The sequence below is a fragment of the Charadrius vociferus genome, unplaced genomic scaffold (assembly GCF_000708025.1).
Source record: "Charadrius vociferus isolate BGI_N301 unplaced genomic scaffold, ASM70802v2 scaffold806, whole genome shotgun sequence".
Taxonomy (NCBI): domain Eukaryota; kingdom Metazoa; phylum Chordata; class Aves; order Charadriiformes; family Charadriidae; genus Charadrius; species Charadrius vociferus.
Genome location: NW_009649038.1, coordinates 1,843,113 through 1,855,876, shown reverse-complemented (window position 1 = coordinate 1,855,876; position 12,764 = coordinate 1,843,113). Strand labels below are relative to the sequence as shown.

The 12,764-nt window shown below is 36.3% G+C and overlaps 1 protein-coding gene across 1 annotated transcript in view; it reads right to left on the bottom strand.

The window, feature by feature from the left end:
- Nucleotides 1-313: 313 nt before the first annotated feature.
- PRSS12 (protease, serine, 12 (neurotrypsin, motopsin)) overlaps nt 314-12,764 on the bottom strand; it is a 43,055-nt gene continuing 30,604 nt past the window's right edge. Inside the window, exons 10-13 of the mRNA XM_009887903.1 lie at nt 12,501-12,579; nt 10,368-10,490; nt 2,571-2,851; nt 314-621 (exon numbers count right to left, since the gene is read on the bottom strand). Of these exons, the coding sequence (XP_009886205.1) occupies nt 314-621; nt 2,571-2,851; nt 10,368-10,490; nt 12,501-12,579 (791 nt within the window). The remainder of the gene's footprint in view (nt 622-2,570; nt 2,852-10,367; nt 10,491-12,500; nt 12,580-12,764) is intronic.

The window sequence follows — 12,764 nt, the reverse complement described above, 5'->3', positions numbered from 1 at the left end:
CCTGCTGACATCTCCAGCTGTCCTGCTCCAATGTTACTCTAAGATAGCTATCACTTTTCTCCTAATCTTAGATACACGGTAACTTGTTTGTGCAGTATATAAACTTCCTTAACACAGAGGGATTTTGTTTGGATAGTAATCCCTAACTGGAAAGGTTGTGTATATATAGCTTGGAGGTAACAAAAAGAAAAACATGAATCAGGAAAACGTGCCTGTTTCCACCCACTGTGGGCCCCAGCTGTGCACTGTCCATGCTGTTCAAGTTGTCCTGCCTCAAACTTTGTAAATGAAGTTTGGTTTTCATTATGGACATTCATAGTTTGGTCACACTTTTTATCCAGGGTACAAAAGATGATACTTTTGTGTAGACACCTGGAGAATCTTTCACTCCACAACCATAGCCCCAGGAGGTCACACCATACACAACCCAGCTTTCCCCTGGACGTTCACACATCAGTGGTCCGCCACTGTCTCCCTGACAACTATCAACACGTATCTGTTCCTGGATGTTTCCAGCACAGAGCATTCTTCCTGTGAATCTTCTTTTGTAACGCTCTTCACATACCCTCTTGGGAAGTAAGGGGATGGCAGCCTGTTGTAATGTTCTTGAATAAGCCCTTCCTGAAAAGAGGACCCAAATTATTGTCTCATTATAATTCTTGGTCTTGAAAACATAAATAAGATTTAAACCAATTTTTGTTGTCTGTCCTTCACACTCTTTGTCATTAAATAAAATGACTGAAAACAAAACTAAATACTGAAAAATCTACCGTCCATTAAATACAATACTAAAATACCATGTAGATATTGTAAATATTGTTAGATGTTTTTTAAAAAAAAAGTTTAAGATGTAATTTTAGTCCTCTAGTTCACTGGACATTTCCAAGGCTGGGATTTGTTTCGTTCCAAACACACTTTCTGCATCTTCTACAAGAATATATGCCTAAATACTTAAATGAGGAAGCTGTTTTTAGGAATCTTGAGCAGTGGAGACTAAAGCTGTAGAAATACTTCATTTCTAGGTCACCAGTTCAAATCTAGTCTAGCTCAGCCTGATAGGTTCTCTGTTGGCTCCCAAGCAGAGCATCCAGCCAACCATCACGCTTATACCCTGGAAGTACATGTGAGCTTGCCACCTTACCTGAGGAGCTGATGTTACTGAGCCCAAGTGTACTGTGGTAGAGATCAGCAGTATCATTTGAGTCTTTTATAATCCTGGTAACTTCCATGTACCAGACTGGGTACATGATGGGACTCCTGACCAAAAGGAATCTTCATTTTGGGGCGGGGGGACCAGAACCTGTCCTTTGGTTTTGTTTATCCATAGCAAATCCTGCATTGTATAAGCAGTGCTCTGCTTACAAAAATGTCAATATTTAAATAATTTGGTTTTTTTTCTATAGATTACACCTCTTTTTCAGTTGGAAACCTGGGAAATTAAAGCCACCAGCGTTGTTTGGGTTTGGGTATTTTGTTTTGGGTTTTTTTTTTAAGTAAAATCTTAATACTTGTGAAGTAATTATGATTCATATAGTAAGTGTGAAATTTAAACTGAAGTACCATAATGATGTAATTTCTTGCTGTAATTAAAGTCAGTTATTGCAGTGGTTAATGTTTCCTTAAATAGATGTCCAAAGTTAACAGTATTGTAGAACTTTCAGTGAATTATGTAAAAAGTTAGACAGAGCTAGGCAATCAATTAGCGATTGTTTTTAGCGAAACGCCCCACCCTACAAGCCTATCTCCTTTATTGTAGTACAGTGACCCAGACATCTGTGCACGCATATTAATGCATGTAAAGAGGAAGAACTGATATTTGGCCTTGCTGCTTTGTCTCCTTGGCAGTTTGAATGAGTCAGTGGAACAAAGGCTCAAGTGTGGTTGCTGTCTTGCACTGTATTCAGCACCATAAAAACATGAGAGTAAAACATGGTTATAATTTTGTAAAACATTTAAAGGACAAAGACATTTGAAGAGGAAGAATCTTATACTGACTGATTGCATTGTGGCTCTCGTAAATTTTGGCAAGGTGTTCTTTTATTTAAATTTAACTGCTGATTGAAAATGTCAGTGGTTACAGGGGAGACTAAAAATGTTATTTAAAATTCTATTATGTGTATATTTTCTATCCATTTTTCTATTGAAATAGTGTATTTTAAGTAACCTTTCTAAAATATTCATTGTACTTGCCTTAAAAACCTTAAATATATTAGAGCTGTTATGTTCTGAGGCAGGAGGTGATGAGCTGCTGCGCAGGGTGTGTCTGGCAACAAATAAGCTTTCATTCATGCTTGTCAATCTTAATGAGGCCCTGTTATTGACTCCTTCTGTGATTTAGAGTGGCATGGTTAATCACCACTTCTCAAACACAAACTAAATTCAGTAAACAAAGTGGTGTCATTCCTGTTTATGGATCAGGTGAGAAAATGTTCCCCTATATAAAAAGAGTAAAATTGTTCCGTTTTGAGCTTTTTCTTATTTTAAGTATTTGAGATTTTATTTTTTTTTTTTAAAAATAAGCAGCCTCAGGTAATAGATCAGTAGGAGAAAAATCATTAAAACATTTTTACCTGTGTCACCCCATCCGGTGATATAACAGTTGGGAGCAGTTTTCTGTGGTCTCTCTCTCCTTGATGGTAAACAAGCAGGTAAGACGTGAGTACTGAATCTGGCACACTGTTCCTCTGGCCCCTGTAGCCTCACCAATGCAATGTCATAGTCGCTGCTGTCAGGCCTGTACTCTTTATGCATTACAATCTGTTGGACTCCAATTTCTTCCTCGTACTCTTCTGGTACCAGTGTGTGATAGTCTCCAACTCGCACAGCATAGCTCCGAGTGTTGTTGCCATACCTAAGATGGAGGGGAAAACAAATAGGGCTGGTTCATGCAAAGTCAGATCCTAAGCATGAAAACAAATGTGATCAGGGTCTTTATGGCTTATATAATGAGGGTTTTTTTTAAAGAGCAAAAATGCTTTCTTGTATATTTAGAATGACATTCAAGTGTACCCTAAAGAATATAAAAAAACTTTTCCCAAAGTTTCAGGCTGGGCTATGTTCCTTTTTGTATATTTTCACAGGAAAAGTTTCTTATGGCCATCTGCCATGACTGGCACTTATTTCAAAGGTGCAAGCAAGGTGTGCATTATAAATGTATTTAGTAAGGGTAACACAAACTGCCAGTAATTATAATGAAAACCTGAGTACTGTCATCATTGTGATGCTCCAAATAATTACTGAAATGAAAACAGTGTTCAAGCTTGCTTTCTAGGTTGGTTGAAATTCCAGAGGCTTAAATAACTTGATAAAAATCTCTTACATTAACTGAAGCTATAATGAGGAAAACAAAGCATATGTGCATCACAAACACCTATGGTCAAAGTGACAGAAGGCCTGTACATCTTAGACTTGTTTTGCATCTAATGTGACCCAAATTTCTTTCACATCATAGTCTAAATGGTAAATACCTCAGAGATAATTACTGTGGCTGAAATAACAATTTTCTGTACGTGCTGTTGGAGATTTTTGAATTACAGGGCACACAGCACTTCTCAGGAAAATGTAAACAAGGGAGAACTGTTGAGTGCATTTATTTACTTTAAAATCTGTCTAAGCTAACGCAAATATTTTCCTTTGACTTCTCCCTTTCCCTCATAGCCTTCAACAGGAAATTTGCAATACGTGTGCAGAAAATACCCTACCGTGTTGTGTCACCTTCTAACCTATACTTTTTCTTTTTATACCCTCCAGCAATGTGCTGATCTCCATAGCTTACTGAAGCTTGCTTGAAGAGCAGCAGACAAAGTAGGTACATTACAAGTTTTTTTTCTGAACAATATATAGCTCTACCACTGAATATTTTAATTGTGGGTTGCAGTCCTGGTTGCCTGCAAAGCTTTCTTTGTCAAGTTCTGCATATCTCCTTCACGTCTTCTGTGAGCAAAATTTCACTTCTAGGCTTGTAAGGAGAGAGAGTTGCAAGCTATGACCAAACATCTGTTCATCTGAAGATGACCTTCTGTATAGGAAAAATGAAATAACTTGTCTACCACAAAACTTTTTCCAGGTCCTCCTCCACAGTAGTCTGTGTGAAATACTGTCCAGATACTGTATTTTCCTTGTGGTTGGAAATCAAAATTCTATAGGAGTTGCAAGTGAAGAGATGCAACTGATGCAGACTTTTTAAAGTTTAGAGATGTTAAAAAAAGTATTATTGCTGATTCTAGTCTCAGAGGGAGAACTGTGACAAATAGAATCGTGTATTCTACCAAATATTATTTTCTCCCTGAAAAAAATCGTTCAAGAGCTTTTTTAATTTGTGGATCAGTATGTTTATCTCAAAGGTATTTAAGAAAAAAACCCTATTTGTATGTGTCACATCACTAATCTTTCTGATTTGACCACAAAAGTGCTAGTATTTTATAACTTATCATTGAATCAATTTTCATTAGGAATTTTCTATTAAGAAAAGCATGAATAGGAAACAAACATCAGAAAAGGCAGAAGCATGATTCCTGGCTCTCCGGGTGTTTTGAATAGTTTTTAGAATAAAGGTATTTCTTCATCAGCTTTTTAAAAAACAAATACTTGAATCTCTCTTTCTACTGCCCTAGATCTCACGTTCTCATTTCTAGATCATCTTGTGTGTTTTTGACAGTTTTAAAAGCTCACAGTTGATTCTTTTCCAAATAAAATAAATGGCAAAATTCCATGGTAGTAGGGTTGGCACCTGATGTGTTCCTTTTATTTTTGTTGCCTTTAAGGAAATTCTTCAGAGTAAGAAAGGCTGTTAAGTCCTAACTAGTTTCTGGATCTGCATCTAGTTAGGTATTAACTGGTTTCTGGATCTGCATCTGTATTTGGCCATCTGAAATATGCCATCAGTGAAATCCTAAATTCTGCATCCCTATAGATTGTCTGTCAAATACTTGCCGTCTGCTGCCTGCCAAGAGTTTCTGCTCTGACACTGATGAATCCCCTCCTGGGTCACTGTTGCCACACATCTACATCAGAAAAGGCTAATGTTACCATACTTTGCTGAGACACGTAGTACACTATTATAATTCTGAACTTCTATTACTGTTACTCTGAGCTATGATGTGGGAGCCCGTAAAAGTGTTATCTGGCATTGGCTAGAAAAGAGTGGTGTTCTTTACAGCAGTGTTGTGATCTGATCTGTGACCGTGGGTGAGTTTCTTTTTTGTTTTTTTTCCTTCTGCCATCTATTTGGCTTTCCTTAATACAGCAAAGTGTAAGGCTACAGGCATCTTCAGTACGTTAAAATACTATATAGTGCAGCCGTTACTTAACACAGCTTTCTTCTAGTATTATTTCTGTGAAAGTGACTTTTTTATGAATAAGTTGAGCATCTTTACAATAAAATGCTTGGTATATTTCAGTACCAGTTTATACTGAATAGGTTTTATATATTTGCTCACTATTGTTTCTGGCAAGTTTTAGAAACTCTAATTCAGAGTGTAATTTAGCATGTTTACATATAGATAGACTTGAAAGCAAATTTTCCTGGGCCATGTCCAAAAATTTCCAGTAATGCTTTGGCAAAACCATAGTGTTCAAAGTTAGAAACATATTTTTATATGTTAATTATATTATTGTGTTATATATACAAATTAGGGGGGAAAGTATTTTTTATTCCTCTAGTTATGAAAAATATTGGTAGGGAAATTAATCTGATTTCTTAGTTTAATCTGAAAAAAATATGCAGAAAGTTGCGTCTGCAGTTCAGTATTCATATATATATATTAAATGGTCATTTGTCTCTTCACATAGAAGCTATATAACGTCATAGGTGGTGTATTTCCTAGAACTACAGCTTGAAGATTTCTGAATTGGTTGCAGCAAGAGAAACTACTAAATCAAGGGCAAGTGTATTGATCTTTTTCATGGCAGTACCCATAATGTTGATTGTTTGACAGAACGTATGCTACTGTGGTATATGAAGCAGTTTGCATACACTATGAAAACCAAACTGACAGACCTTGGTAGCTCATTTTATTGTGTAAGCTAATCAATGCATTGGTCGTCTGTGAAACTTGTAAAACATCAGAATAAAACACCCAATTATAGAATGTTTTCCACACTGACAGCGCAACTCCTGTGCCCCTCTCCAGAGCAGACAAGGTCAGTGTAGAGGCAGGTAGCTGAATGGTCACAGTGTGCAGTATCAAACACTTTTGCGAAATCTATTTACAGAACAGATGTCATGCTCAGAACATAAGGAGTGTAGTAACGCTGGGATGAGTTATACAGCCAGCAAAGTACTTCTATGTCTTGCCCAGGCTGAGATTACGAACAATCCTGGCTGATGCACTAGCCAACTTTGTAGGATCTATTTTCCTCAGAGTAAATTCAAAAAGGAAGCTGATACAGAAAGTACTTTTGTTACTATTGCAGTAAAATGGCTTCATTATTTTAATTTTAATTACTCTAACTTACATGCAAAACCCCCACTAAAGTAAATGGAAGAGTTGTTTTTGTTACTGACATCTCAGACATATTTTTATGCTCAAATTTCATAACTGCATGATGATGTTCCACTTAAGAGTCTAAATGATACAGCAACTGAGCCCAATAAGTAAAATTATGCTGTTTCCTTTGCCAGTTAAGCGATATTAAATAGTTCAATAATTTTTGCTACAGCAATTGTTTGTAGCTGTTGATCTCATTGCCTTTAAAAGCTATCTTAAAAAGGATTCTGTATCCTAGGATGTATTACTAGATACAATCTTTGAATGTTTGAAAGTAATATTTTAACAATTTGTGGTACACATCTGAGTGTCATATTGGAATACAAATGTACAAGGTCATTAGCATTAAATATATATTTGCCTGACATAATCTGCCAAAAACATTTCCAAAAGGTCACTGAAAATACTGTCTCATAATTTATAGAGAGATTTTTGGCTCTGTGTAGCAAACCACTTGTTAGTGCTATGCGGATAGTTTCTGGACTATGAAAGCCCTTTTACTGTCAATAAGTTAACCATTGTGTACACTGACATACAGGTTTTGTATACATAAACACAATCACAGTACTTTGCAGATATGTATTATCAGTGGTGCAATGGAAATCTTGCTCTTAAGGAGAGAAAGGTACTTTTACATGGTATAAATCTTTCTTCTTTATTTTCTTTTTAAATGTAATGGGTGCTTCTGCATTTTAGTTTATAGGCCTTATCCACAGCATCAGTTACAAGATTTACCGTATACTCTATCCATTATCTGTAATGCAATTTGAAGGGAGGAAGGGGTTGTGTGTGTTTGTTTGTTTGTTTGTTTTTTTAAAAAAAAAAAAACCTCACAGAAGTCAAGAGTACTACAGAGTCACAAATGTATTAGGTGTTTGTAGTTTAGATGAAAAATGAACACACTTCCTTCCTAAACTGATTTAATAATGAAAGGATCTTGATTTTTAATTATTTATTGCTATTCGTAAGCCTAAGAATGAAGGAAAGTTGTTTATGACTAGTGATAATGAGTGCTCTCCTGTCAGCCATATATCAGATAGTGTAGTAGAAAACTTGCTGCTTCTATTTAATGTTATGTCTTTGATTTTGACAAAAGGAATACTGTTCCCTTTAATAGGTTTCTGCTGGTTTTCTGTTTTATGGATGATGGTCATTTATAGCAGAATAATGAAGAAAGGAGATCCAGGAAAGCTTATCTTAATTAAAAGTACTGATTTTAAACATTTATTGGAATGAGAAGTGCTGCTTCTCATGCAAATGTATGAAACTTTAATAGCTACAAGGCTTCATGTGAGAAGCTTAACGAGCAATCTTTGCACAGATTTACCATATTTCTGTGCGCATTCACACACATAAGGCTTTTATAAACTGATTTTTTCATCTGTAGACAATTATATTTCTTCTCCTGTAGTAGGTGGTATTTGCCAAATGTGGAAATACTGTAATAAAGCATCATTACATAAAAAAGGCAAAGTAGTCTAGCTCAAGGGCATCCAGTCTTCCTCAACTAAAAGTCCCCTATGAAATGGCAGAGAGCCACCACACACACCTCACATTTGAAGAGTGGAGGCAGAGGAGGAGTCTGGGAGTGCTTAATTGGTGGAAAATGATATTGCTTTAAGGGTGTTACCCCTCTGTTGGGTGGCTGGGCATGCCTTTAAGCTCTAGTGCAGCCTGGCAATGTTGACCTTAGCATCTCCTAGATTTCCCAGCCAACTGGAGGATGGATTAGTAGTCAGCCACCATGCTAATATCATCCTGCTGCCAGTCAAGTAATGTACTGACATTGAAGGCACACCTGAATTCATCTCACCATTCATGCTAAATTTGAGAAAACTGAAGTTTAATTCTAGTGTTTTACAAGGTATTTGGTTCTACTGTGCCTCAAGCTCCCTAGTTCTCAAAAAAAAATTACTAGGACCATGTTGAGGTATATATGGACATTCAGGAATGCCTAAAGAAGCACTTAAAAAAATAAGAGTTATCTAATTATAACAGTACAATGTTCAAGTAACACAGTATTTCCTAAAATTACATCATGGTAATTAGAATTTGCCTCATATTTCTGATTATCCAAAGTTAGTATTTTTTTATGTATAGACCTTCAAATTCCCTATAGCTGTCAGAACCACTCTGGAGAAAACTTGCTAATAAGATGGGTGGATTATAAAAGGAAAATAGCTTCAATTTTTGATCTTAAATTATGTGTCTGTGAAATTACAGAAATGAGTAATGCTGCTGTACTACTGGCGAATAATTCTAATCATCGTGCATAAAATTGTATTTAATTTTTATCCATAGTACAGGTGAGCCCACTTTTGTTACCTAAGCAGCGTTCCAGTTTCCAGGATATGAGGAATGGTATACTGGCCTTTCTCTGTCTGTCTGTGGAAAATATGTGAAGAAGGTGCTTGATCTGTAGATAGCTCTTGGAAACCTAGCCCCTTAAAATCACTCTGAGATCATTAGGAAGTTCAGCCCAGTCTGTCCAGTGTCAACTTAGAACTAAAGGTGCCTTCTCTCTTTCACAATAAACAGGAGTGCATCCACAGGCTGCGGGAGTTGTGTGCTGCACGAGGTTTTAGTGATTTGTGTGAAACATGTAAATGAAAAGATTTGCATCTGGCACTAAGCAAAGGTAACACTTTGCATTTTAGTAAAAGTATATCAGACTCTTCTTTTTAGTTATTAATGTGCAGAAGGAAAGGCTCAAAAGTCCAAAGTTAAAACGTTTGCAGCCCACTTCAGCAAATTCTAGCAAATATCCTCAAAACTACAATGCCATTCTTCTGTGCTTTTATTCCAGCCTGTACTGCAACCTTTTGTAAGGATTCCAATGAAATAATTGCTGTTGGAAGCTTAAAATGCTAGACCAGCTTCCTTGCTGTGCGAGTTGGTGCTTTTATACTATAGTAACTTCATCAACAGTGAGTTCCTGATGTCATAGTTGCTGAAGAGGGGATATCATAAAACTGAATAGGAGAATTATTGGTAACATAATATCTGTTTCTGCAAAAATGTGAAAAGACATTTAAAAAAGCCGGATAATAGCTTAGTACTGAGAATTGCAGAAGTTAGACCAACTAGATCAAATGTGATTTACAAGGAAGTGTAAGTTGCAAACCAGTTGCTAAACAGATGGAAAGGAGCTGAATTTGGCATAGTTTTATTAGATGCCAGAGTCAGAGAATTATACCAGTATAACCGCTTAGACAATTATTTCTTTGTTAAAGAGGATGGGACTTTTGTTTAGATGGCTGCAAAAGACAATTCTTTATGTATTGTGAGATAACAGAGCAAGGCTCCAGCCAAATTGTGAAGAATAAGCAAAACAGCTTGGTCTTGCTAGGATCCAGTGTACAGATTTACTTTCCTGTTAGACACAGCAAAATACATAATAGTGCTTTACTCTAAAAGGGGTTTGCGGGGACTAGTTCATCTAGTTGCTGCAGCATTACAGTAAAAATGTCTATCACTGCCAATATCTATCATTACCAAAAATAATCCAAAATATTACAGTCCCTGTGTTTGATGTTTGCTCAGTTGTCTTTACTATAACCTGAAAGCTGTTAAGCTGCAGTTTTATTGGAAGAGAAAGCTGAGTTAAAATCTCAGAAGTATTGTCTGTATTTTTTCATGGACATGCTGAAGTTGTCAATATAAATCTTGTGAATGATGACACCCAGAATGATTTCAATGTATTAGTTTTTTCTGTTTGTTTTTATCTGGAGGGAAAGGAGGTTGGTTGGTATGCTTTTTTTAAACCAAAGACCAACTCTTTAGGACAGTTTTCAGTGGGCTTGAACTGGAATGGTTTTGCCTGTACCCAGAACAACAAAATAGTTTGAAAATACATTTCATTATTGAAGAGAGACGTACCTTTTAAAGCAATGTGCAGCAGTAAGGACCCAGCAGCTGCTGATGAGAGTAGCACCACACAAGAGTCTTCCATCACCATGAGAAGATTTCAGTCGGAGTGCAACCTGCCATGGCCAGCCACCCCTACAGAGGACATATGATACAATTTGTTTGGGGTACAACAATGGAAAAGTAAGGTAGCTTGTCAGTTACTGTGAATGTAAATCCTGTTTAGTTTCTTTGACTGACATAGCTTGCAAACTGTGTTATTTGTTGAGTAACAGTTGAGAATACCTTTATATTCCTGCTCGATTCAGAATTCTGTTTAACAGCGGTCAGGATTACTTTACAGATTTTTTTGGGCATCCAGCACTCTTGAGTGCTTCCTCCCACTGTCAATTATTTTAATTTTCCCTTCTCAGATTGCATTAATTGTGCCAAAAATACATTCTATGGGTTCCTTGCCAAATACCATCCAAGTCAACAAACAGTTGAAATTTCCTGTCAACTGGAGAGGGGAAAGAAGGGAATTTCTTGAAAAGCTTAACCCATCATCCTTTCCTGTCTGTGTTAATTTCTTTGTTGGTTCTGAGCTGTGTGTTTTGTATAGTAGATCTGGGATACATATTTGCAGGCCTGTGAAGACAGGATGGGTTATTTTTCGCCAATTCAATAGATTAGCAAAATACGGAATCGGAGAGAAGGGAGATGGAGAGATGCAGCTGTGAGCAACAGCAACATCCAAGAATAAGCAACTGGTAGGTTTAGGTGTTTTCTGACTACTGTCAAGTTGAATAGGTATGCTGGAGTACAAGAGCTGCCCGGGATCATCTAGTCCAGCATCCTATCTCAGAGTTGCCAGTGCCAAATGTTTTAAAGTAAGGTGGAGGAATTTACTTCCCATAAAGCATAAAACAATTTAGACATTTTATTTAGTTTTGGAAGATGGGATTTAATATGTCTTTCCAAAAATGGGGTAATTTGGACAGCTTTGGCTTTCCTGGTACGTATATAAGTATTCAGTTCCTTTTTGAACTTTGTGAAGTTCTTTGTCTTAATGACTTCTTGTGATAGTGAGTCCTTTTCTGATAGTGTTCATATGTTCCTTTTCTTGATTTTGAAGCATTTCTAAGTGGATTTTGCTCACCGTTTTGTCTCATCTAATGTCCCCATGCTTACTTATTATGAGATCAGGTTTCTTCCTTTGACTTAGTTGTACAATCCATTATTTGTCACCACTTCATTTCATCCAGTGTCCTCTGTGCACATATTCTGAGACAATAATTCTTGATCTTCTTTATCTGCACAATGTATTATTTATTATTCTCATTTGTCTCTTTACTAAGGTAAGTAATCCTGCTTTGCTCTGACTGCATTTAAATGTTTTTCTGGGCTCCATCTTGTTACTGTGCTTCGAAGCTCTTCCACTTCGGCAGTGTCTTTTTTGAAATGGATTGATTGATGCTCTGCATGTACTTTGAAAGAGGTTGCACAATGACATGTAATGATACTATAAGTGTATTCTTTACAATCCCTTTTGTAAGATTCTATGGATACATATTTTTTGTGGTTACTCACAACTGTTAAGAAAACAAAGCCTATACTTCCTGTCATAGCATTTAGTAGTAGGTATTCAGTTAATCTGTTCATATTAACTAAATGTAAACATGTCATTAAAAGCTAAGAACAAAGTGTTAACTAAAAGCCTGGGTCATCATCAAGGCTTATTTTGTGGAGGAAAATCAGGACTTAGGCAGTGAGTCATACCCAGGCCTTTTTTTGGAGTAGGTAACATTTAAAACCTTGTACTGTATTCATAACTCTCTTCATATAAAGATGTCATCCTGATATCAAGATATCCTTTGAAAAAAAGTAAAATGGCTATTTTGAAAGTAAGAACTTTAAACCCAGTCAAGGACTAAACCCATAAGGATCTAGAGATTTTCAACTATGCTGCAAGTATTTATCAATGAATATTTTTTAATTTCCTATGAAATTTGCTCTCAGTATATTTGTGCTTCTACCTCATGGAAAGTCAAAAGAAAAACAAACAACAAACCTACAATAAAACCATAAACTAGGCAAACCGCTTATGGCAAATACATGTCTTAGAAGATTTATATTCAAAATCACTTGTCTTTACCAAATATTTACCGTAAAGAGTTTTTCCCACCAATTATTCGCTTTTGTCGACGATGTAGTAACCTCAATCCACAAACAGAAGCAAGAGAATCTAAACCAGAAAGGGAGATGTAGACAGCATTAAACTCAAAATGAGAAGTAGCCAGTCTTCAATGAGGGTCAACTAAAACAAACTAACAACAACAAAAAAATGACAAAGGCTGACGTTATTCTGTGTTTCTAACCAAATTTTGCTTGGGGAAAATACACTGAATTCTCTCAGACTTAGAAATTCTT